Raw genomic sequence first — 25,478 nt, forward strand, 5'->3', positions numbered from 1 at the left:
ACTGACTGCACTGGGACAGACATGGGGCGTGCAGACGCTATGCTTGCACCCACATGCAGCTCCACTGCACCCCTCCTGCTATTCCAGCCCTGGGCCCCACTCACTCAAACTCAGCTACATGGCACCTCTGTGCCCTCTGCTGGGCTAACCCTGGGCTCTCCCCACCCCTCAGCCAGGGCACAGCATCTTGTTCTCAGGCACCCGTGACCACTCCAGGCCCAGGCAGTCCTTCCTGAGCAGACACTGCCTAAACCAGATGTGGTTTTGTGAAGTGTACAAACTGTGTGAGACGGGAGGGAGCAGCTAGTCTGAAACCGCACAAACTCATTCCACTTGTGAGCAAAGATCAGCAGTTTGAATCAGGCCTCTGAGGGTGAAAGAGCAGTGCACTCAACCCTGCCATGCCCCACGCATGTTTTAACCCCAGCAGCTGAAGGGAGGACAGCTGTCACCTATGTGCAGCATTACAGTTTGCACCCCTAGTGTAGCTAGATTTAAAGGAGGGTGAACTGCCCCACTGAGGCTACACTTAGGTGAGAGGCTGACGGTCCCTGTCAAATATCACTCTTCTGCCCAACCCTGTGTGAACAGCCAGGATATACCCCTTTCTTTCTCTAGAGCGCTTTCCCCTGAGCCTAAAGCTGGTTCAGACCCAGTTAATAGAGCCCTCCACCCAACCAGGGTGAGGTGTCCCTGTCTCTCTGCACAGTGGAATAGACATGATGTCAGAGACGCACCGAATGGGACAGTTGTTCTTAACCACCTTCAGCATGACCCTTTCTTCAGTATAATGAGTCCTTATTCCTCCCTGCAGGCATTAGATTCCTCCTGTCCCCAACATGCCCACCAAGGAGGCCTCTGTCCCCACCTCCATACACACCTGCTCTTTTGCCTTGGATATCCAAGTGTCCAGCAGCAGCTCCAGCCTCGTTTGGTGGAACCTCTTGGTTGTCTTCACAGCAATGAAAACCTCTCCAAGCTCCAGGCCTCTCCTCACACTAGAGCCCACCTTGGAAGGGCCCGGTGGCTCTTTCAGCTCCTGTCTCCTGTTACTGTCTCCTAGCACATCTGCTGGGGATATTTTAGCCTGGTGCTCCGGGATATCTGATGTCCCATCACCAACCCCTTGGTAGCGGACCACCTCTTGAGTGCCATGGTGCCTCATGGAGAGGAAAGCCATGGTGACAAGGAGCAGAGCAGCTCCAGAAAGACAGCGGAGGAGATGCCGACGCATCACTGCCAACTTCCAATGCCACGGAGAGAAGCCCAGCAGGCCGAGGGAGCTTCTTCCTCTGCACCCCAGGATCTGTGAGCCCCACGCTGGCCTCATGCCTCCAAAAGGGGAGGACAGGCAGGCTGAGGCCCAACTAGGACATGGCCATGGAAAGTAATGGGAGGGGAGCAGAAAGTGGCAGTGAAATTCTTAGAGAGCCAAACACCAAGGCTGAAAGGCACTGTTGCCCCTGGGATGGGGGAAGCCTCAAGGAAAGAGACACAGGGACCAGGAAGACCTGATTTTCCAGCTGGCAGGACAGGTGACAGGCAGACACCTGCAGGCCAACAAATGACACAGCCAGAGCTGAACTAACCCAGACCCCAGGCTCTTAGCTGAGAGGCTGAGGGTCCTGGGCAGGTGCCTGGTCAGGGTGAAAGGTCAAAGGTCCAGGAGGAGAGTCCATTCCATGCAAGGGGCTGAGGGTCCCAGGTTTCCAGGAGGCGTGATGGGGGAATATCCAGGTGAGTGACTCTGGTTTCCAGTTTGCTGGAGGCAAAGGGGCTGACCCAGTGTCAAAGGATGCATCAGAACAGGTCCCAGGCTAGAGGCTGATGCAGGCAAGAGGCTGGGGATAGCCAGGTCCGGGGAACGAGCAAGCGAGCTGCCTTCCACCTGCTCTGTCTGTTCAGCTCTCACTGACTCCCTCTAGCTACAAGCACCAGGCTCCGCCCACCCCTCCCTTGGGCAGAGGGTAGGCGGGGCCCTTCAGCCTGTGGGGAATCCTGGCTAGCTGTCCCCTCTGCTCACAGCTGCTGCCCTGTGGGCTGCTCCTTGTGTCAGGCCAGGGGAAAGAGCTCCTGAGTTTAGTTAGACTAAACTGGGAGCCTCCCTGAAGGAGGAAGTTTCCAGGGGCCCAACTCTCATGTCATCAGCCTGAGGGGAACATGCTTCTGCCCCCACCCCCAACTCTCAGGGAGCCTCTCAAAACTGAACCAGGCTGTCCGGGGGTTGAGGGGGAATTCACCCCACACTGCAGCCACTTCGCAGTGACACTGGGGGCCCCAGCAGGCACAGAGCCAGCGTGACACCCCTGCAAAAGGCGATATGCTGGCAGGGCTGGAGGAGGCATGGCCAGGAGTTCCAATGGCCCCTTGGAACTTAGAATGGCCCATAGGAGCCATTGCAGACAGCATGCGAGCTGGGACAGCCCCTGGCCACTGAAGAATCAGGAGGCACATTGCCTCCCAGGTCAGTCTCTGTGCCAGGCTCAGCACCAATGCAGAGATGAATTCCCCACCAAGGGGCTTTCCCAACCCCTCTTCCCAGCTGCCAGGGCAGCTCCAGGTCCAGTCTCAGGTTCTGTAGGGTCCTATGCAAAGTGACACAAAGTAGCTAGAAAGCCAGCTTAACTGGCTCACTGCCACTCCTTGCCCTGTTTCAAGGGGGAAGGATAAGACATCCCTACATCCAGCGATCCCCAGCTGTTGGAACTGCCTCTTGGGCCCATGGAGCAGTTGGGCATAACTTAGAGCAGCCCCAAGGTTTACAGCCATTTGCGCTCTCCCCTGTTTCACATATCTCAGCAGCAGCTGGGGATCTAGCCCTTAGCTTAGATATGTTGCTCACCATGCCATCTAACCCTGCTCAGAGCAGATCGCCTGCACACAGTGCTTAGGCCAGTGGTCGGCCATGTACACTGCAGCTGCTGCTGTTAACCCCTGTGGCACTGAGCCAGCTTGAGCAATGGCAGGGAAGTTTTGCAAACTGCTCCTAGGGAAGGCTATAGCTAGTGAAGGACTTGAAGTCCACCCCCAGCCCCTGACTGCACGTGCACGCAGACACACACTCCAGCAGATCCCCTCCCCTGAGGACAGGCAGAAGAGTTTTTCTAAAGGAGTCTTTACATTGGGATTGTACAAGGCTTTTACAGCTGGTAATTGGTGCCCACGGCGGCTAATGGCATTCCACCTGTTCCTTAACCCGTGACTCATTCCTCTACAGCAGGCAGCGTTACCTCCCCGGGGCAGGGAATTCGGGCACCCCCCAGGGAGCAGTGATACAGTCCAGGGTGGAACCGAAGCCAGGGAACATTACTGGGTTAATGTTTACCTTGGATTCCTCTCTTCCCCTCCATCACATCTGGAACCAGCTGGAGCTGGGCTTGTGGAATGGATCAGCGTAGGCCAATGTGACCCCTGAAACAAACCAGGAGGGAATGGAATGACTCCTGGAAGGAGCCTGGGAGGGGCAGTGCTGTCTAGTGGTTAGAGCAGTGTGGTGTGGGGGTCAGGATCTCCAGTGTGCTATTCCAAGCTCTGCCAGACTTGCTTTGTGACCTTATAGAAGTCATCCTTGCCTCCGTTTCCCTATCTTTAAAATGGGGATAACGCCTGCATCTATGGGGTCCTATCTCATCCACATCTGCTGCCATATGTTCAGGTGACAGCAGTGGCCCCAATGACCGTTTATGTTCTGCACCAAACAAGAACATCTCCAAAGATCTAGTGTCTCCCCAGCTCTCGCAGGAGGCTCCCCGATGGCTGTATTTGTAGAACCCTTTGAACAGCAGCACACTCTTTGACGGATTGGTGGGGGCACAGCCACGGCATTCAGAGGTGCACCATTCTAGTTAGCCAGCCTGGGGATTACTGCCATGCACGCTCCATGGTGGCTTGCCTGGAGACTGTTCAGGAGCCGCAGCAGGGGCAGAAGGTAGCTGCCTGATCCTGAATCACTGTCAGGGATTTCCCTACATCCCGTACCCCCCAAACTCCCCCATCTGCCCCCCAGCGATCAACTAGTTATAGGCAGTGTTGCCAATTTAGTCATTTTTCACCCCACCCCCCCGTAAATTTGAACACCCCCTCTAATTTCAATTCCTGGGGGAAAACACTGTGTGGTTCACAGACAGCCCCATGGCACCAATGCTCCAGGAGCTGCACTGGCTGCCTGTTAGGACCTGGGTGCAGTGGAAGGTGTCGTTTTTGACCTCTAAAGCCCTCAGCGGTCTGGGTTCTGTCACAATTGCACTCAATGGCGGCACTTGAGCAACAGTCTCCCTTGTTTCAATGGGAGGGGGTTGCTAGCAGGGCAGTCTCCAGGATGGGTCACCCTTGGGCCTTGCTTCCACACTGGTCCAACAGAGGTCACTTTGCAAGAGGCACCCTGGTGGCAGAAGTGGCATCCCTGGGATGGGTGGGGTGAGGGTTCTGAGGGGGGTGGAGGGGGCACACGTCTGGACAAGGGTGAAGTCTCTGGCTAATGCCTGGGCTACGTTCTGTACTGCTGTAGGGCTGCTCCAGGAGGTTGCTCTGGGTTTTCGTGGCTGTAGGTAAAGACACAGGCACTGATGTAAGAACAAATTACCTCATCCCAGGGGAGCTGTGAGGATCAGTGAGTTCATCTTTGCCCAGAGCTGGAAAACCACAAAGCACTAGCTCAGGGCTAAGCATCATTATGGGGACACAAAGGGGACTTGGGCCCAGGCAGAGGCTGGGCTAGACAATGCCAAATACCCACCTCCTGCGAAAGCAACAAGCATTCAGCCTCTGCTGATCTCTGCCCCTCCCAGCCCTTGTTGGCCCAGTCCTGGTCTCATGCAGACCTGCATCCAGGGCTCTCCTCCCTTCATGCTGCTCCCCATCACCCCTAGCATGGGGCTGTGCTGGGGGGCTCCAGCACTACCTGGCCCACGCTTTTTTCCAGCCCTGTGTCTGCCTGCTCATACCAGTTCCAGCGCTGTCCACCTTCCCCCATCCTCTGCAGGTCCCCCAGCGCTCCCCAAGCCTCCAGCCTCTCCCAAGTGCTAAAGGACTCTGCAGCTCGGTCAGCAATTGCTCTGCAAAGCAGCCCTGGCACCGATGGAGGGAGGGTTCTCCAAGCTAACCACATGCCTGAGAGAGCTATCACTCCCCGAGGGGTGCTTCTAACACCAGCCACCCTCCCAGGAGTGTGCTGCACACACACTGCCTCCTGACCCCCTCCACTCCTCTCCTTCCTTCCCTTCATGTCAGTCTCTTCATCACTCTGCTTCTCTCTTCCTCCTTTTCCCTCAGCATGTGAGAGGAGGGGGCAGGAAGGGGGAGGGGGGCTGGATTTCAGGCACAGCTGGTGCCAGCTCCAGAGTCAGAGTGGCGGGGTGAGGACAGCCTCCGTTCGAAGGGTGAGGCAATCCCCAACCTTCCAGCAGCCCCGCTGGCTCGCCCCTCTCCTATTATTCCCCTGGAGAAGGACCCAGATGGCAGAAGCCCCAGACTCCCGGAGGTAACAAGAGCTACAGGAACAAAGGTTCTGGGAGACCCTGGCAACCTCAATGTTCCCCTGACTTTCCCAGAGAGGGACCAGCTGCCTGAGTCCGAGCAGGGGAGAGAGCAGGTTAGGAGAGGCATGAGGTAGGGATAGGAGAGAAATCCCCCAGCACCCCAGTCCTGCTGTTAATGCAAGCAGCAGCCCCTCCTCCGTTCCCATTATAAATGGTATTTAATTCTCTTTTATATACAGGTTTCCAATTAAAAAGGGTCCATTAATAATTTATACACTGTAAAGATTACAATTACCACCCATTGAGGAGGCCTGACAAACCCCGCGTAGTGTCGCTCTGCCTGCGGCAGGGAATGTGTACCACCTCTGCTTCCATCCGGACATCAGCCGAGGTAGACAGGGTGCCAGAGAGAGCCATGATGGGGAAGGGGAGGAGATGGGGTGGCAGGGGAATGGAGCAATAGGAAGGCAGAGAGTCTCTCACTCACACACACACACACACTTTCGCAGACTACCCTCTGTTCCCCTCACGTCTGATTCCCCAAATGACTGGGACATACAGAGGGTCTGGGTGCCAAGAGCACTCTTGGAGGAGCGGCGGCTGTAAGCTGTGAGGGGATTCTTGGTGGGAAGGGGAAGGAAATCCCTCCACTAAACCTGGACATGAAGGAAAAGGAGTCCGAGTCCGCATGTTACCCCCACCCTGGCCAGTCTCCAAGCAGCCTGAAGTGGGCCCAACTCCCTGACACATGAGGGGCCTCCTTGTTCCTCCAGACCTCCGCTGATGGCAAAAACATCCCACTGCAGCCGATCAGGGAGAAGTGGCATGCTGTTTCGGAAATAGTTTGGGGATGAAGGAGAGAAGCCAAGTGTGCTCCAGGCACCGCCCTTGGGAAAGGAAACTAGCGCCCCACTCCCCCATATGGAGCCTCCCACCATGAAGACACGGCCCCAGCTCTGCCGGGTGTGAGATCACAGCTCGCCATCCTCAACCCACACGACCCTGTTCTGCTCCTGGAAGACGCAGCGCCGCACCACTTTCACCAGCTCCTCAGCTTGGCACCAGGACTGGGCATCCACACAGGCCCACGAGCAGGGCAGGGCGTGGAGAGCCTGCTCGGCGCTCCGGCAAAGCTTCATCACATCAGAGTCACGCTGGCCTGGCTTCCGCAGTAAGCTCCTGACAGAGAAAGGGAAACAGCCATAAACATCATCCACCCAGAGAGCTATGGTACCCCAGTGTACCCCAGCCAGCACTCCTGCCCCCTTCCCTCCAGTGACTCCCCCTGCCCCTACCCAGGCAGCACTCTCACCAGGGTCAGACTACCCCCCAGGGGGCCTCGGCCAATTTGGGGGCCCCCCACAGGAGTGTCGGAACTCTGGCCCCGCCCCCTGCTCCTCCTCTCCCCACTCCACATCTTCCCACAATGTTCCCAACCACCCCCTACTTACCTCTCTACACCCCCGCATCTGAGGCGCCCCCGCCCGCCATTCCAGGAGCAAAAAGCGGGCAGGGGAGACCTCAAGGGAGGGGACAGAGAGGCACGAGTGGCGGACAGAGGGGTGTCAGGGGAGGGGGCTGACTGGCCAAATGGGAGTGGGGCCTGAGCGGGAGTGGGAGTGGAGCATGGGCAGGGCCTCACGGGGAGGAGGTCCAGTTGGGAGGACCTCAGGGCAGAGCCACGGTTTGGGCGTTGGTGGCCTAAGGTTGCCAATTCTCCTGGTTTCGCCGGGAGTCTCCCAGAATCGGTCTCTATCTCCCAGAGCCTACTGGAGCCAATCCGGGAGATTTTAGGCTGCTAAAAGTCCGGTGGTGCAGCAGGGCTAAGGCAGGCTCCCTGCCTGACCTGACCCCACTCCGCTCCCAGAAATGGCCGGCATGTCCCTGCAGCTCCTGGGCAGGGGAGCAGGGGGTTTCTGTGCGCTGCCCCCACCCCCAACACTTTGGCTGGGAACTGCAGGCAGGGGCAGTGCATGGAGCCCCCCGTAGGCACCGACTTAACCTCTGCCCTGTGGGTGCTCGAGCCCCCCTGGCCCCTGCACCACCCTCGCCCTGCCCCAATTCCACCCCCTTCCCCCAAGTCCCCGCCCCACCTCTTTACCACCTCCTCCCCCCAACACACTGTGTCCCCACGCCTTCCCCTCCTTCCCGGAAAGTCCTAAGTGCCGCCTAACAGTTGTTAGGGCAGGAAGCGCTGGGATGGGGAGCAGCGGGGATGTGGCGCGCTTGGGGGAGGAGGTGGCGAGGATGGGGTGGGGGCAAGGGGAGCTTGGCTGCCAGTGGGTGCGGTGCACCTGCTATTTTTTCCCTGTGGGTGCTGCAGCCCAGCTGCACCGGGCTGCAGGGACGTGCAAGTGTGAAAAAATCGGGACGGAGGTGGGGGGTAATAGGCACCTATATAAGAAAAACACCCAAAAATCAGGACTGTCCCTATAAAATCGGGACATCTGGTCACCCTACCTCTGCCCCAGCCCTGAGCCCCCTCCCAGAGCCTACACCCTGCACCCCCTCCCACACCCGACCCCTACCCCAGGCTCAACTTGGAGCCCCCTCCCACACTCCGAACCTGTCGGCCCCAGCCTAGAGCCCGCACCTCCTCCTGCACCCCAACCACCTGCCCCAGCCTGAGTGAGTGAGGGTGTGGGAGAGTGAGTGATGGAGGAAGGGGGGAAGGGGTGAGCGAGGCGTGGCCTCAGAGAATGGGCGGTGCAGGGGCAGGGCCTTGGGGAAAGGGCAGGGCAGAGCAGAGCAAAGGTGTTTGGGTCTGTGTGATTAGACAGTTGGCCCCACACATACACTTCTAGGGAGCTTCTGGTGCTCTTGCCCAGCCTCCTCAAATGCAGGAGTCACACACCACCCATGGCCCCGCCCCCTGCTCCTCCTCTTCCCCCTGAGGCTCCGTCCCCTGGCCAGAAGCCAAAGCCCAGTGAGCATATTGCCCCCACCCCCCGCTGGCTGAGTCACTGGCCCAAGCCCCTCTCCTCCCCTCCCCACCCGGAGGGCTGGGCTGAGCCCTGCCGCTCACCCTCCCGCTAAGCCCCTTTTTGGCAAAACTGGGCATTTGTCCCATTTGCAGTTGGCAAGAGCAAACGTGACAAATGCCCAGTTTTGCCAAAAAGGTCAGGGTGTTTGGGGCAGGGCTTAAAAAGAGGAGTGTCCTGACCAAAACGGGATGTATGGTCACCCTAGCCCGTAGTAAGAGCCACCCAGGGAGCCAGGCAGCTGTGGGGAGCCCCGGAGCCCCAGACCCCCCCACCTGCCCTGGGTGGGATGCCCGAGAGCAGCCCCCGGCCCATGTTCCTGCCCTCCTAGGCATGCTGTCCAGGGCAGGTGGAAGATCCAAGACTCCCCACAACGGCTCAGCTTCTGGCCAGGCAAGGGGGTGGGACTTGGAGGAAGGGGAGGAGCAGGGACAGGGCCCCAAGGCGGGAGGAGGGGCCAAAAGATTCTTTGTGCCCAGGGCCCCAATAAATCTTAATCTGCCTCTGGCTCCTGCCCCCTCCCCTCCAGAGACACCCCTCGCCCCCCCCCCGGCAGCATGCCCACTCCCTTCCCTTTGTCTCTCTTTGAACATGGGCCAGAGTCACTCTTTTTCCATGGTATGACCTCTGCTAGTCCTCTGAAGGGCTTTCCGTACCTGAGTCCCCTGACGTTCTTCTCGGTGACCTCCACGTGGATAATGATGGGGTATATTTCACTTTTAATTAGATCCCTCACCCTCTGGAGGCCCAGCTCCAGCAGGCAGTGTTTATTCTGCAAGGAAATTGCATAGATTTACTGATTTAAATGGAAAAGAAATAACCCAAAGTCCCTGACAGTTACATTAAATCAAGTCCCATACTGTGAGATATCATTGCTTTTCCAGTAGTAATTCCATTACATGTGGATTTACAGCTAGACCCAAGACAATATCAGAGAATTAAAGAGCAGGGTCATCTGATACATAAGGGACTGTGTGTCCAGCCTGGCCAGGGGGCCCTCGTAACCCTTCCCTCCCCTCACATATGTGCAGTGTGCATCTCCAGGCCTTCCAGGGCTTCCTCCACAGAGCCCACATCCTCCTCATTCCACCCCCTCTTGGAGAAGGTGAGGAAGGTGCTGGGATGGAGCAAGCTCCACTGATTAATTAGTGGTTAGCATCATTAGCATTAACACCTGTTGCTCCCCCTTTGATGTGGACTTCATAAAGGGACCAGATCTGACGCTTGATGGGGCCCCAGAGTCCTTTGAAGGTTCCCAGCATCCAAGTCATTGACTCCTTTCCTTCCCCCGACTCTCCTCCCCATTCAGTGGTCTCTTCCCTTCCTCTCTCTCCCCCATTCAATAATCCCATCCTCTTCCTAGTGTCCGGTATGACCTCCCATCCCTGCCCCAGGCCCACTACCACCCAGCAGGCAGCGTCCAGAAGCTGCTGCTCTCCACTCAGCACCTTGCTGATGCACTCCCGGATGGTGCGGATCCTCCTGCTCTCCGTCTGGTCCTGGAGGGAACCTGGAGCCATGCAGTTCTCCTGGGAAGGGGTAGCAGCTGGCTCGTCATTAGCCAGGGTCTCTGCAGAGGGAGGCAGAGTGGGTTGTCCATGATAGATATGGCAATTTTGTGCAGTATCCTAGACAAGCCTTACTGAATTACGTTAAACCTCATTGAATTAGGTTTCAGTATCCTAGGAGTTCATTGTGTTAAAAATGCAGCTGTTTACCAGTTATTGTGAGGTTGAATATAATGCCGCTAGGACACATGACTCCTGTAAACCCTGGGAAGTGTTATGAGTATCACAAGACTCCTTGAAACAATGTGCCAGACAAACTAAGTGGGATCCCTGGAAGATACTTGGGAGGAGGGGAGGACAACTTCTCACCTCTGGACCCAGCCTTTTAAAGCTGTGCTCTGAGAAGAAAGCCACTGTGGGCTCATCACCTGTTACGTGAGGACAAGATCAGAGGCCCAAACTGGATCTGAGAGTGACCTACAGATCCATTTGGGGGGGTGGGGGGAGGGCTTGTTCTGAACTAACAGCTGTAATGAACTTGTAAACACAGGGGAAAAACCCTTGGTGGGGATCTGAAAGGGTGTCACCAGCCAGAGCCCTTGTAAGTTTATTAGCATGCATGTAGGTTCTTTTCTTGTTTTTAATGTTTTCTCTGTAATGCTCTTACTTTAAGTGTGCTTGCTTAGAAAGAGCTGTGTGGTAACTTAACTGTGGGTAATCACACTGTGTATAGCCTCCGAGGAAGGAAGGCAAAGCTGGCTTGCTGAGGCACTCTGCCTTGCTGGAGATATCACAGTGTAGGCAGGGAGCTGTGCAGCCTGGAAAAACCCTGATCAGAAGGGAGAGCACTGCGGGTCTCTGTCCAAGAGAGGTTACAGCAGAGGAGCCAGGAGCCTGTGAGTGGGTGGACCACGAGGGGGAATACAGGTGCAGTTGCCTGAATTGTGGCATTGGCTATGTGGCGGGAAGATGTCCGTTAGACCCGCCTTCACCCTGGGCAAGGGCAGTCCATGGGTGGGGAGCAGGCTAGCCAGACAGGGAGCTTGTATCCTCACCATGGTTGATGTCCACAGCCCTTGTAAGTGGCTTTCATAGGGTCCCCCAACGCCACAGTGTGATGTAAGAGTGGGATCCAAGGGGTGCAGGACAGGGCACTCGCAGGACAGCACCCCAGCTGCACAAGTCACACGGCTCGTGAGTGGAGCTAGGCAGAACGTTTACTTTCAAAAGGTTCCTTTGCAATGGAAAATGGAGATTTTAACCCCCCCCCCTCCCATTTTGTTTTAAAATTTTCCAGTTTGGACATTTCTGAAGGGAAACGCCAATGAAAAGGGGTGGCGGTGGTGGGGGATTAATTCCCATAGAAATTTCTTGCAGAAAAAGAAATCGCTTCCCAACCAGCCATGCTAATTGTAAAACAACAAAAACTAGAGGGAGAGACGTCCTTAGGGGAACAAGAGCAAGTGCGCGGTGCTGCAGCTGGTTACAATGGTCACCTGGAGGGAAGCTAGGAAGAGCGAGCTAGCGACGCTCACAAGCTACACACCTTCAGGCCAAAGGCAGGGGGCTCCCTGGGAAGAGGGCTACGGACAGTCTGGAGGAACCTACTAGAGCGACCACCATGCAACCAAAGGAAGATGCTCCAGCTAGACCAAGAGACTGGCTGGGTCCCTGGTGGCACGGAAAAGCTCAGTGGGAAGCTGGCCCGCCAGAAGGCCGAAGACAATTGCAGACCAGATTACGACGGGAGGCATCAGGTGTTTCGGAGAGGCCCAAGCAAAATGGGACACTAGCTGGTTAGAAAGGCTGAAAGATGACCCGGGAAGAGCCAGAAAGCATTGCATTGGCTGCTGAGGAGGATATCGAGGCATCTTTCCCCATCCCTGAATGACCTGTAAGTGCACTCCTCAGCTCTCCAGGGTTCTTAGCTCCCACACCTGACTGGAGAGGGCCTCCCACGGGCATGGATATCACCAACTCTAGAGATAGGAACAACCTATCATAGGTGCAGGAACTAGGGGTGCTGGGGTGCGGCCACACCTCCAGGCTTAAAGTGGTTTCCATCATATCCAGGGTTTACAGTTTGGCTCAATAGCTCTCAGCACCCCCCCACTATACAAATTGTTCCAGCACCCCTATGACCTATCTTCAACATCAAATAAATTGGTTAGTCTCTAAGGTGCCACAAGTACTCCTTTTCTTTTTATCATCAAAGCCCTCTCCCTGGTAAGTGGCTGCAGATTAGCGGGAGGAAAAAGGCAATCCTCCCCAAAGAAAGGCTATGTGATTAGCGCAGGGACCGGGACTCAGTAGAGCTGGGGTCTGTTCCAGGGGGAGGCGTGACTCCACCACACTGCCTGTGGGATTCTGGGTAAGTCACCTGATTGCTCCTGCTTACTGGCTGGGCACACGTGAAAGTCCAGGCGCGAGGTAGGCAGGTCCAGCAGGTTCCTGATGAGCCTGGGTGCTATGCAGTCAGGGGAGAGTACCACCGGACGAGGGGCCTGCACCACCAGGGGGCGCACAAGGCTGTAGGGTTTTGGGCTCCTGTCTGAGTCTGGAAGACAGGTAGGTGAGTGAACAAGAGCTAAGAGCTGTCAGCAGCACAGAGATCATTCCTTTCTCCCCACGTCATGCCCACTCCTGCCACCTGCACCCCACCCTACTAGTACATACAGCCACCCAACCCCGTACTGCACCCACTGCCAGACCTACCTGTCACCCCAAACCCATCACCCCCACCCTGCCACTGTCCCTGACCCAGCACACCCACCTATCACCCCCACCCCGCTGCGCCCACTGCCAGACCCACCCACCAGTAACCCCATTGCTTCCCCCACACCCCTCCCAATCTCAGCCTGGTAGGCCACGAAGCTGCCCAGACCCACTTCCTGATCACTGTGCAGGGTCAGGGCAGTGACACACACAGGGCACTCCTCTCCCTCACCTACCTGCACAAACCCACTGCCCCCTGAAGCCCTCCGAGTCCCACAAGGAACCTGCTGGCCAGGCTGTCTGCCCTCGACCTATGATAGGGAAGATGGAGCCACGGGGGGAGGGGCTTCCCGGCTCTGCCAGGCAAACAGCCACAGAGGGGTCACATCAGGGACCCCCCAGGTACTATTCAGGGCTCACAGGGATTGACTTTGTCCCCAAGGGAGCCCCTTCCCCTGGGGAGCTGTACCAGAGGAGGGCACAGACAGAGCAGCAGCTTACCTGGGCAGCGGTCCAGCAGCAGCTGCTGAGGAGGCTCCCCGTGCGGTTTGGATTTCACCAGCCGCAGCTGGCCCAGGGTCCGTTTCTTCAGCTAAGGAGAATGGGGGAGAAACCAGGGACACAGAACCCCTCGCTCCGCTGCTCTCCACTGGCACAGAAAGGGCTCGCATTGGAAGGCAGACGAGCAGGGGAAGGTAGGGAGGCCCAGACCGCAGAAGGATCAGGGGCTCCGTTTAGAGGAGTATGCAAAAGCTCAGAGCAGCATTTCAGGCGTCCCCCTCCCAGCCACCTTTCCATGCCCGCTCCCTGACATGAGGCACCCCTTCAGCCCCCCACAGCAGAGTGCTGCCTGCTGAGCGTTCCCCCAGGCTGGCCGAGCCCCAGCCTGGCACACGCAGCCATACAGAGCACCCAGGTCTGGCCCCTGCAGCAGACCCAGACCCCAGGAAAGCGAGAGTCTGAGACTCCAGTTCTTCCAGACCCAGCACGGCAGACCTGCTCTTCACGCCCAGCCCAGGGAGCTAACACTGGTACTTCCATGCTCCGGCCATGGGAGAGTAGACGGCATGGCCCTGACTTCTCCTCCCTTTCCCACAGCACGTAGTGAGGTCGGACAATCTCCAGCAAGGTGTTCTCCTCTCCCCTTCATTTACCCCACAGCATGTTTCGGTGGAGGCGAGAATCCCAGCACAGGGCACGCTTGGTCAAATGAGCATGTAACGCCATGCTGGGATTGACCCTAGCCCCTCTGGAGCTCAAAGCATCAGCCACTACTGCTAGAGCCAACAGCCAAGCCTACAGCAGGCTCAGCCACCCCATATGTCTCCATCTAGCGGTGGACAGGACACAGAGCGCCACACTGAGTGAGTGCAGATCACAGGCACTGCAATACACACACACTTTCCACCGTTTTCTCCTCCAGCTTACATTTCTCCTGCAGCCCCTCTGCCGGCCTGAGACTTGGCCTTTCTCCTGTACCTTCAAAAGCTGGTGAGCCCTGGGAGGAGAGAGATTACCATCAGGTAGCTACAGAATCTGAACCCACTGAACCCACAGAGCTCTGTTAGAACATCAATGGGAAGGGATATACTCTATCACCCCTTCTCTTGGGTGTGCCTAGATGCCATGGTGAGGGGCCCTGTCATATGATCTTGAGAAGCTAGACAGCCTGTACTCCTACAGAGCTGCTGGGAACCCAAAGGCAAAAAGGGGGAAGACAAACTCTCCTTCCCCACTGTCAAGATCCCAATGAGAGGGCTCTCCCCAACAAGGACTACAGCCCCCTATGCCCGCATTACCTGCTGTAATTGGGCACTGTTCCCTTGTCCAGGTCCTGCAGCGTCAGGGGGTCGACACGAGCACAGTACCACTCCAGCCGCCCCTTGTGCATGGTGTCAGTGACGTGCAGGATCTCCCGACACTTGACGCACAGGGCATAGGGGTCTGACTGCTCCAGGAGGATCAGATTGGTGCGCACATAAAAGGAGTCTCCAGTCACTTTCTTCCCTTCTTCTAAGGCCTCCTTGAGAGGCTGGTACCCTGGCACAAGAGAGACAGAATGAGATTCACCACAGCCAGTGCCCTTCTCCAAGGGACACAGGTAGGAGCAAGGTGGGCAGTCATCACTGGAACTTCTGGGTCTCACATACAGCTGTGCTACATGAACTGGTATTCACAGCCACATGGGCCTTGGTGTGAAGACAAAGCCTGGAACTGAACGAACATGGCGATTCTCCTCTCAGGCAGGGTGTGGGGGTCTTATGTTAGGGAGGGACAGAGCCAAGGACTCGGGTTGCTCTGGGCTGAATGGACAAGGAGGTTGAATTCCCCATCTCACCCTGGAAGGGAAGGGGAGCTTTTACCCCAGTGACAACCATCATTACTCCCAAGACAAGAAGCAGCCACCAGAACTTACCTTGCATGTCAGGCAAGAAGATGAGACCAGCTGGGTCATCCCAGTGCAGCAGGCTTAGGTAAGCTACTTCCCGTGTACAGTTCTCCAGGGACAGCACCTGCCCATTTGGCAAAGTCCCCCTCAGCTGCCAAAGAAAGAAGGATAGGAGGGAGAGGTGGTGACTACAACAGGACACACAGACCAACTTGTGCCATTAGATGATAGGCCTTCCTTCTCCACTTCCCAGCTCCCTCCACCCAGCGCCCCAATACAGTTAAAGGACAAATGAGAGCTTTGGAAGGGACTGAACTCCTCATAATGCAGGGCTTAGCCCAGCCTCTAGCCAGGGGGGAAACCATACGTGACAGCAGGCTACCCTACAGCTGCCTACCACAGAATTTCTTGCACCTTCCTCTGAAGCCTCTGCTGCTGGCCTAGATGGCTCACACCATTCCCCAATGCTCTTCATACTGTGGCTCCCCTCTGACCGTCAAACCTTATAACCCCATGCAGCCCATGGCACTTTGGTCTCTGATGTTCATACATCCATAGAGTTTAAGGCCAGAAGGGACCACCAGAGCATCCTTTCTGACCTCCTGTGTATCACAGGCCACCAGCACCATCCAGCCTGTTCTCCAACTAAGCAGCATCAGGTGCGGTTAATACCCAGATGGGAGACCACTCAGGTACTGAACACTCAAGAGGAGATGTTCTTTCCTCCTAGTCAGTATCCCAGCATGGAGCCATGTTGCTGGAGATGCAGGTCAAAGCTTGTAAAAAGTGGTTTTTCCAAGAGCAGGGCTGTTCATTCAAGTGGCCTGGCCAAACTGCAAGTCAGGTAATTATATTTTGCCAACATAAATACCCCAAGGCACTTCCACCGGAGCAGTTCTTCTCCACATGGGTTGAGGGGAGCGGGAAGTGTGAGGGGGCAGATAGGGGGCAGGGGCCAGGCAGTTTGGGGAGGCACAGCCTTCCCTACCCGGCCCTCCATACAGTTCTGCAACTGCAATGTGGCCCTTGGGCCAAAAAGTTTGCCCACCCCAATCTAAACAGACCTGTATCGATACGCTCACCATCATTATATTATTCAACCATTCATTTCTGTGTGCCACATAGGAAGGGAGTGGCTCCTGGTGAACAAGGAAGACAAAGCGGGGACTCAAGCAGTGCAGAGACCCAGTTGTTTGTGTTGTAATTGTAGCTGACTTGTTTAATAAATGTCTCCTGTCTAAGATGGACTGTGGTTCCATAGAGCATGACAATCTCCAGACTCACCTCTAGGAGCCGGCAGCCCTCGCGCAGTCCGATACTCTCAGCCTCTGAACCTGGCTTCACCCACTGGACATAAATCCCTGTTCTGTTCCCCCCCAGGATGGAGATGTCCCCTCCAAGCCCCCTGTGCTGGGGCACTGGGTTGCTCAGGTGATCCATGCTAGACAGCTGCACCACCAGGGATCTGGTGAGGGAGAAAACAATGGGAAATTCAAGCCTGTTGTCTTTGCAAGGAACTGTGTCCCTCCTCTCATCCTATCAGAAAGCGGCCTTCCAGATAGGGTCATGGTCCCATCTGGGAAAGCCCATAAATGACAGAACAGGGAGACCACCCCAAGACAGGGAGTGGGATCCCCCATTGCCTCAGTGTTCAGGAGATGAAATCCTTCACCTTCCCCAGCACCAAGCCTAATCCCAGGATGAGTCAATGAAAGGAAAGCACCACCTGATGAGCTCCTTCTGGTCAGAGACGGTGGACAAGCAGATCTCCGACTTCACCCTGGTGCATGCACGGCTGGAAAAGGAGGAGAGACCGGCCGATGAAACAGTAGTGGTGACACTCCCTAGAAAAGAGAGAGAGAGTAGAGAGCAAGTCACCACTGATGACTGCATAGATACAGAATCCTGCAGGGGCCCAGCTCAGGGTCTGTCCTACCTGCAGGGTGTTTGGAGTGAGACAGGTAAATTGTGGAAGGAAGGAGGGCTAGAACCTGCACTGGGCTCCTAGGCCAGGACTCTGAGAACAAGCAACTCCTCCCCTCCCCGACCTGCTTCCAGCAACAGGCCAGGGGTTGACAGCAGAACCCAGGTAGCCTGTAACCACCCAGCTACGGAGCTGCAACACTAGGCCGTGCCACAAATCCAGCCAGCCCCGAGATATACAGTGGGACATGCTCTTGAGAGTTACAGCCCATCACCAAGGACCGATTACAACCGGAAGCTGAAGCATTTATCTCTTCCCATTCCTACCCCTCTGACTCTGAATCGAATTCTCCGTCAATAAAACCCTCTATAAATTACATATACCAGACCAGAATATCCTAAAAGCTCCGCAGGAGACAGGCGGGCCCTCCAGAAACTGCTACTGTGGCTGATGGCGGAAGCGTGGGGCAATGGTGCCCCCCAGTGGGCACACAGCCTTGCAGCTCGCTTCATTGGTGGAAGGCACTGGAGCCGGCTCCCTGTCCCCTCTCTCCCTTGTCTCTCCCCTCACGTAGTTCCCAGGAAAGTCCTTCTGGAAAAGTCATGACTGCAGATACCTGTGATGTCCTCCATGCTGCCAAAAGACCCACAGGACAGGCTGGAAGGGACAGAGAAACACAAAGGGGAATCACCAGGCAACAGTGTTTCTAATACCAGTGTCATGATATACACCTGCTGTGCCTGCATGGCTCCCCACAGCAGCTCCCCTGCAGCCTGCGCTCTGCACCTTTTCCCCAGCAGCTCCTGCCCACTGCCAGCACTCCCTCACCCTTCCCACGCTGCGGTCAGGGCTCCAGTCCCATTTCTCCCAGCAGCTTGGGCTTCCTTAGTGGTACCTTCCCACCCTACAGCCAGCACAGCCCCCTCTCCCTGTAACCAGCATGGCTCGCCCCTCTGCCCCCAATCACCGCGCAGCCAGCATGGCCCACCCCTCTGCTTTCCCCCCACCCACACAGTCAGCGCGCCGCGCCCCTCCACTCTCCCCCCGCCCCATACAGCCAGTGCGGCGCACCCCTCCGCTCTCCTCCCGCCCCACACAGCCAGTGCTGCAGGACCCTCCGCCCCACACAGCCAGCAGAGCCCACCCCTCTGCCCTACCCACCCCACACAGTCAGCACGGCCCGCCCCTCCGCTCTCCCCCCACCCAAAATAGCCAGCATGGCTCGCCCCTCCGCCCCCTACCCCCGCGCAGCCAGCATGGCCCACCCCTCCACCCCCTACCCCCACCCCACACAGCCAGCACGGCCTGCCCCTCCGCTCTCCCCCCACCCCAAATAGCCAGCATGGCTCACCCCTCCGCCCCCTACCCCCGCGCAGCCAGCATGGCCCACCCCCTACCCCCACCCCACACAGCCAGCATGGCCTGCCCCTCCACTCTCCCCCAGCCCCAAATAGCCAGCATGGCTTGCCCCTCCCCCCTCTCCCCATGCGGCCAGCATGGTGCACCCCTCAGCTCCCCCCCTGCCCCTCACAGCCAGCGTGGCGCGCCCCTCCGCTCTGCCCCCGCCCCACACAGCCAGTGCTGCACGACCCTCCGCTCTTCCCCACCCCCACCCCCCATGCACAGCCAGCCCCTCCACTCCCCCCACGTGCAGCCAACGCTGCCAACACCCTTCCTCTCAGAGACACTCTCTCCATGAGCCAACAGTGCTCTTGCACCCTTGAATGTTGGTGCTCCTCTCCCCAGCAGCTGCGCTCCTGCATCCTTCCCTCCCTCACAGCCAGCACTCCTGCACCCTGCAATGATTCTCAAATTTTCGGCAGCCAAGGGCATGTTTTCCCAGTCTGTGAAGCATGTGCTGGAGTCCCCAGGACTGCAGTACCTCGGCGCTCCCCTCAGCCATCACTTCTGCGCCTGGCTGTACAGCATCCCTGGCTGCCAGAAGCTGGGACTGAAGTAGCTGCTCTGTTCCCTCAACCGGGGCCCCTGCCTGTGGCAGCACCTGCTGGGGAGGCTGGAACCGAAGCGACCTGTAAGGGATTTCAGTGAGGTACGGAAGGACCAGGACTCCATGTGTTACCTTTTGAAGGGCATGGATCTATCTTCCCGTTGCCGTCGGAGGATGGAGCCGGCACAGGGCGGGAAGGGGAAGGTGGAAAGGCGGTTAATGTCCTTCTCGCTCTCTGGAGCCACCTCCTGAACAGAGCAAGGGAGACACCATCTTGCACCGCACCCACCATCCAGAGCCGCCCTCAGCCCAGTTCCAGCGGCACCCCCATCCTGCTCCTCTTTGTGTGAATCACCTTCGGTTCCCAGCCAGAGCTGCTGGCGCCACAGTCCTGTTCAGTGCCCATTGGTTCTCCGCCCCTGCCCTGTTCCTGGGGGCTCTGCCAGGCCTTGCCACCCCAGGAGACGGGGGAAGGGTCTCAGCAGACATGAGACAAGATGCTGCACCTCACTGAGTCCCCATCCCTTTGCAATCTGCCTGACAAGTGGCGTGATACCAGCCGAGGCCATGGGTAGGTCTGATGGAGGGGGAATGCGCAAGAAATACCCGTCAGGTCCTCATATTCATCCTCCTCTGTAACACAGAAGGGGTGAGCTGTAAAGGCAACGGGCACAAGCAGAGCAAGGACTCTGTGTAATTAACTATGGAACTTGCCACTGCAGGACATTGCCAAGGATTGGGAGTTTCTAAGGATTGGGGTGAAATCCTGGCCCCATTAAAGTCAATGGGAGTTTTACCACTGAGTTCAATGGAGCCTGGATTGCCCGCATAGCTTTTTGTGTGTGACTGAAAATCACATCCACACTGATACTAACTAGGGAACCAGGTTCAAGGGCTACTGATCGCTGTGCCTCAGAGTGAGGAAGAGAGTAGTGAGCACTTAGGGGCACTGGTGGGTGTGAGGAGCTAGTCTGCTCCCCAGGAATGAGCACCCTCTGGACACTACACTGGGAGCTCCTGGGCTCTGCTCCAAGCTTTGATACTGACCCCCTGGGTGACCTCAGGCAAGCCCGCGCCCCTCTGTGCCTTGTGAAACAGGGTCATGCTGATATGGACCCACTCTGCAGACGGGCTGCAGGGTTTAGGGCTAAGGCCCCTTGCTCTTACCATGCTGTGCTGTGTGAGGTCCCCTGGAAAGGTGATGGCGGGGACACCCAGCGTGTCCATGACACCATTCCCTAGGGGGGAGGGGTTATCGCTCAGGCTCCAGGTGCTGCTTAAGTTGGAGCAGAGAGAGTAGGAGGAGGTGCACACCTGAGAGAGAAGGAAGGGACCCAATGAGAAGGTCATTGGTCCCCTCTATGCCCAGGCCCTTTGGAGACCCCTCAACTCCTCCCTTCTTCTCTTCCCATTCCATTCCCTTTCCACTCAGGGTCTCCTCCCCAGCCACCCCTCCCTCAGAGTCCTTTCCTTCTACATCCCCACCCGCTCCTTGTCACTCACCTTGATGCCCACATCCCGGTTGCCTTGGCATTGCTGCAGCTGTGCCTCCAGAGTGCTCTCCACACCCTCCACCTGGCTCAATTTGCTCCGAAGCTCATCTCTCTCCTCCTCCAGGGCCCGAACCCGTTTGCGGTACTGGTCCTTCTCAACCAGGCTCTGGGAGTACTGCAGCTGCACCCTATCTCGGCTCTGGATAGCCTGCAGGGAGAGAGTCAGATCCCAAGGCCAGAAAGGATCATTGTGATGCTCTAGTCTGCCCTCCTTCATAACACAGGTCACAGAACCTTCCCTGGAATAATTCCGGGAGCAGATCTTTTAGAAAAGCAGCCAATCCTGATTGAAAAATTGCCAGCAATGGGGAGAACACTAAGGGTGAGAGGGGAAGAGGTGACTATAGGCCTCAGGCACGCAGAGTTAGCCCCCTCCCGGTAGAGGCTGGAGAGGACTCTGGGGGATCAGGAGTGGAGATTCGGCTCCTCTCCTACTGGGGAAGGGGACTCTGGATGGGAGGACAATTCACCTGATCCCTCTCCTTCTCGATCTCCTCCAGCTGAGATAGCACCGTGTTCATCCGGTGTTTGTACAGATCACAATCTTTCTGCAGAGTCCGGTGCTTCAGCTGCAGGTCCTCCACTTCCTGCAGGTACTGGGGACAGGAATCAGAGCGTCACGTTTACCAGGGGCAAACATCCCCACTCCAGAGGGCCCTGCTCTTCAGCTGTACTGAGGGAGGGGGAAATACCTTATCCCTTAGTTCCTCAGCCCACTGCAGCTCGCTCTGCAGGGAGTGGAGCTTCTGGCACAGCTCTTGCCGTTCATCCTGAGCTTCCTTCCAGTCGTGCTCCAAAATGTCCAGGAGGATCCGCTGGGAGCCTGGCGCCTGGGCCTCGCTCGCTGCCTAGGAGACAAAATAGTTGAGTAGCCTAACCACAGACACCAAGGGATACTTCCAGCTAGGGGCAGCCTCAGGCTCATCTGCTAAGGGGACTGAAAATTGCATGTTGTTATGGTCACCTTTATTACGGCAGCACCCAGCTGAGATCAGGGCCCGCTTGTGCTAAGCACCACCCTGAAGACTTCGTGCCCTAAACAGACCAGGGAAGGATTATTGCAGGAAACTGAGGCACGGAGCGATCAGGTGACTTGCCCACAGTCACACACAAAATCTGTGGCAAAGCCAGGAAATGAACCCAGATCTCCTGAGTCCCAGTCCAGTGCCTTAACAACAAGCCTGACCCCTGAGTACTTAGTGCAAGAGCAGCAGAAGGTCCCTAAAAGTGTGGGGGCCCCCACCGGCACCTGAACTGTGGCCCTGGCCTTTCCCCTTCCCCCTGAGGCCCCATCCCCACACCGTCCCTTCCCTGAGGCCCTGCCTTCACACTGCCCATTCCCCCAAGGCCCTGGTCCCACACTGCCTCTTCCCTCAACCATCCCGCCCACCACTCACTCCTCTCCTCTCCTCCCCCACCATCGCTCTCCCTTACGGCTGGTAAAAAATGGGGGGCCATGGCCCCCTGGCCCTCCCTGTTCAGGTTCCCCTGACTGAGCATAAAGGTCCTGTTACCCCATCTTAGGTGTGAATCTGCAAACCTGGACTGCTAAGGATCCTCCAAGTACCAAACCAGAGACAGGACCCGAGAGAATCTGAGGGTTCGATTTTAGACAGGGACCTTGTTGCTGTTCAGAATTCAGCACAGGTTTAGTTTGCTATTTCAGTATGCCCTGGGGTGTTGGTCCTTCTATCCCATTGTCCTGGGGGCTGTTATTCTGTCATGCTTGGTGCCAGGTCCCCTTTCTAGTCTGGCATCTCTGGCTATAGCCCCGGCTTATTGTTAGACTCTAAAGAAATCTGAGCTTTGTATCTGTTTTCCCCACCATGGAAACAGCTGTATTGAAAACACTCCCAAGTGGAGAAGAGCAGAATCGAGGCTGACTGCCTTCAGCACTGCTCAGTCCCCGAGCGGGACGCAGGGAGGCAACTTCAATGGGCTGAACATCAGAACGAACGACAAAGCTGGTGACGGGCAGAACCTAATGCCCACCTCCATACTGCTGCATGGTGGGGCCAGCTGGTCAGAGGACGCCACAGGGAGCATCCACGCCCACTAGATCAGCCTTGGAAAGGGAGCTGAGTGACTCTGAGGAAGGATTTGAAGGAGGGGAGGGGAGCTGTATTGTACCTCAGAGGAGAGAGGCTGCTCAGGCATACGGGGTGGTGATGGTGAAGCAGCAGAGGAGGGAAAGGAGATGTGGAGACATGGATCAGAGCTGGCAGAGTGTAGGTTGCAAGGGGGATCAAGCTGCATCTCACTCCACACGCTTTCCATGCAGTGTCTACCCAGTAACCCTATTCATCCCTCACCATCTTCTTCCACTTCCACGCCACTCCCTCAGCCCCTCTCCACATGCAACACCCATCACCTCCTCCTTAGCAACATGACCCACCAGAGGCTCAGCACCACCTCCAGTTTCTTCCATCCCTGCCTACAACATAGGGGGTGGGCCTCAGCCCCTCTCTCACTCCAGAGCCCTTCCCTGTTAGGGTGAGACCGTGTCCATGTGGGACAGGGCTCTCAGCCCCCTCCCCACAGGACTGTAATCATGAAGGACAGAGCTCTCAGTCCCACTGACAGTCCAGCCAGGGAGGAGTCAGGGTCACCCAGCCTTCTCTCAGTGGTGGATTAGGGGGGTTGTGGGGCCCTGGGCCAGTGCAAGTGGGGGCCCCTCCCCACCCCTTCTGCCTGCAGTCCCCCCAAATCCTGGTCCATTTCCCCTCCCCTGGCTCTCCTGCCGAGAACTGGGGTCAGGGTGCGGGGAAGCAAGGTAGTGTGTGGTGGGGTTTGTGGGCATCCATTTTTCCAGGGGCCCCATTGGCCCAGTGGCTAATCTGCCACTGCTTCTCTCCCTTTGCTCAGGCTTGTACCTGCAGCATGCTCTGCAGCTCCTGAAGTGATGCCGTCAGCCTCTGGTTCTCGGCCTGCAGCTCAAACACCGTGTCAGGCTGACCCCGTTCCTCTGCCTCTCGCTGGGGCCCAGTGGACTTGTGTTTCTTCAGCAGCCTGCACTCCTCCTCCAGGCTGCTAACTTTACATTTCAGCTGGTCCACCTGGGGCAGGAAGAACACAGACAGCCTCACGCCCACCGCCTCTGCCTTAGGTGCCATGGAGCAAAGCGGGGAGGCTGGCACACAGGGAGGGCTTGGGAGTAATGAGAGCAAGGACTGAGACAACACGATGGGGAGAGCCTTGTACAGCTACGGGATGAGGAGGAGGTCTCTTCCAGCTTAGCTCTCAAGTGAAAGGGGTTTGGTTGGCGAGACAGAGTAGGCTAGGTCTGTACCAAACTGTGAGCCCCATTTTAAGTGACTGCCATTTTGTACTGTAACCCTCATGTTATATTGCAACCTCCAGTGTTCATTAGAGCATCCATTTGGTAGTAGGGGCTTGGCACCTAGTGGAATGACTCTGTGAAGCTAAAACAGAGCAATCTAGCCCTATCAGCTTTCATTGTTTCTCAGTGACTGGCCAGCCCCTGGAGCAATGACCTCTCTGCACAGCAGTGTGAGTGGTGAGGAGGAGCTGGAATTTCCCAGCTAGAGGACTTGGCTGGGAGAGCTGCAGTTTGTTCTGCTGGCCACATGACCAAAGAGAATAGAGGCTATATTTCAGAAAGGGGGTTCTCTGAGCAAGGCCCCATCCATCATCAGAAGACCAGGTTAAGGAGGCAGGAAGGGCTGACTAGTTGAAGGATCATAGAATATCAGGGTTGGAAGGGACCTCAGGAGGTCATCTAGTCCAACCCCCTGCTCAAAGCAGGACCATGCCCCAATTTTTTCCCTGATCCCTAAATGGCCCCGTCAAGGATTGAACTCACAACCCTGGGTTTAAGCAGGCCAATGCTCAAACCACTGAGCTATCCCTCCCGCCGCTGACCATGCTGACCAAACCCAAGACTCACAGACAGGGTGAGATCACAGTTGCGGGTCTGTGTTCCGAATTGTTATTTTCCAAAAATCTGTGACTCTTGAGCATGCTTTGTTAAGAGTGAAGTCTCTGTGGCTAAGAAGTTCCCATGCTAAGCCTGTGTTCCTTGTTTTCCTGCCTTTCTTTTGTTATCTCTGAAGGGGTTAATCAAGAAACCAGAGTTTTCACAGTCAGGTGGGCTCTGGGTGAATGTATCTAAGCAAGGGGGGAGGGGGGAGTTCGGAGGGTGGAGCACTGGTTCTGATGGCTAGGCAGCTGACCTGCAGGATCCTACTGCCCAGGAAAGCTGCCAGACATGGGGTCTGCACCTAGAAGCATGCCAGAGGGTACGTCTACACTACAGTAGAAGACCCCTGCCTGGCCCAAGTCAGCTGACTCAGGCTTGCTGGGGTGGGGCTGTGGAGCTATAAAATTGCAGTGTTCGCATTTGGGCTCGGGCTGGAACCTGGGCTCCGAGAACCCACAAGGTGAGGAGGATCTCAGAGCCCAGGCTTCAGCCTAAGCCTGAATATCTACTGCAATTTTATAGCTTTGCAGCCCAGTCAGCCATGGTTGTTTTATTGCAGTGTAGACATACCCTGAGAGACCCAGAGCTAGGAACTGTGACCAGTCACTACCCAGACCCAGGGAGGTTAGCAGCACATGGAATCCAGTGGCTGGGTCCACTCATCACATCCTGGTGTCCATCCAGAGAGGGGGACTGGGCTAGACTGTGACCATGGGTCTCACCCTACTCTCTGATGGGTATTTGTCCATATTACCAGACCCATAAACAATCCAGCTGCCTGTGCTCAGAAGAGGCCTAGGATTGCTATAGTGGAGGGATGCTGGTCAAGAGTGAGGGACATGGGCAAGAGCTGCGTGGGGATCCCAGAGCCGAAAGAGCAGAGTGTGAGCAGGGACTTGAGGGCCATGGGCAGGACTGCGTATGAGGGCCCAGCCCTAGAACAGCAGGGAGGCAGGCAGCACTGCAGGGAGGGGCATCGGCAGGGCTGCGTGGGAGCCTGGCACTGGAACGACCCAAGGAACAGGTGTTAGCAAGGACAGGCT

General features: G+C 56.7%; 1 protein-coding gene across 7 annotated transcripts in view; it reads right to left on the minus strand.

The window, feature by feature from the left end:
• CARD10 (caspase recruitment domain family member 10) overlaps window positions 1-25,478 on the minus strand; it is a 46,606-nt gene that overhangs the window by 13,098 nt on the left and 8,030 nt on the right. For 4 of the 7 annotated variants that reach the window (XM_073325614.1, XM_073325632.1, XM_073325641.1 and 1 more), the window contains exons 5-23: window positions 23,369-23,551; window positions 21,188-21,343; window positions 20,966-21,091; window positions 20,446-20,643; window positions 20,110-20,256; window positions 19,075-19,190; window positions 17,611-17,651; window positions 16,797-16,914; window positions 16,355-16,535; window positions 15,098-15,221; window positions 14,481-14,721; window positions 14,110-14,179; window positions 13,183-13,273; window positions 12,347-12,523; window positions 9,907-10,028; window positions 9,115-9,230; window positions 6,512-6,656; window positions 3,326-3,411; window positions 881-1,367 (exon numbers count right to left, since the gene is read on the minus strand). In XM_073325614.1, coding sequence (XP_073181715.1) covers window positions 881-1,367; window positions 3,326-3,411; window positions 6,512-6,656; window positions 9,115-9,230; window positions 9,907-10,028; window positions 12,347-12,523; window positions 13,183-13,273; window positions 14,110-14,179; window positions 14,481-14,721; window positions 15,098-15,221; window positions 16,355-16,535; window positions 16,797-16,914; window positions 17,611-17,651; window positions 19,075-19,190; window positions 20,110-20,256; window positions 20,446-20,643; window positions 20,966-21,091; window positions 21,188-21,343; window positions 23,369-23,551 — 2,925 coding nt within the window. The other 3 variants (XM_073325623.1, XM_073325660.1, XM_073325669.1) reach the window with 3 other exon arrangements.

Source organism: Lepidochelys kempii, chromosome 1, assembly GCF_965140265.1.
Source record: "Lepidochelys kempii isolate rLepKem1 chromosome 1, rLepKem1.hap2, whole genome shotgun sequence".
Classification (NCBI taxonomy): Eukaryota; Metazoa; Chordata; order Testudines; family Cheloniidae; genus Lepidochelys; species Lepidochelys kempii.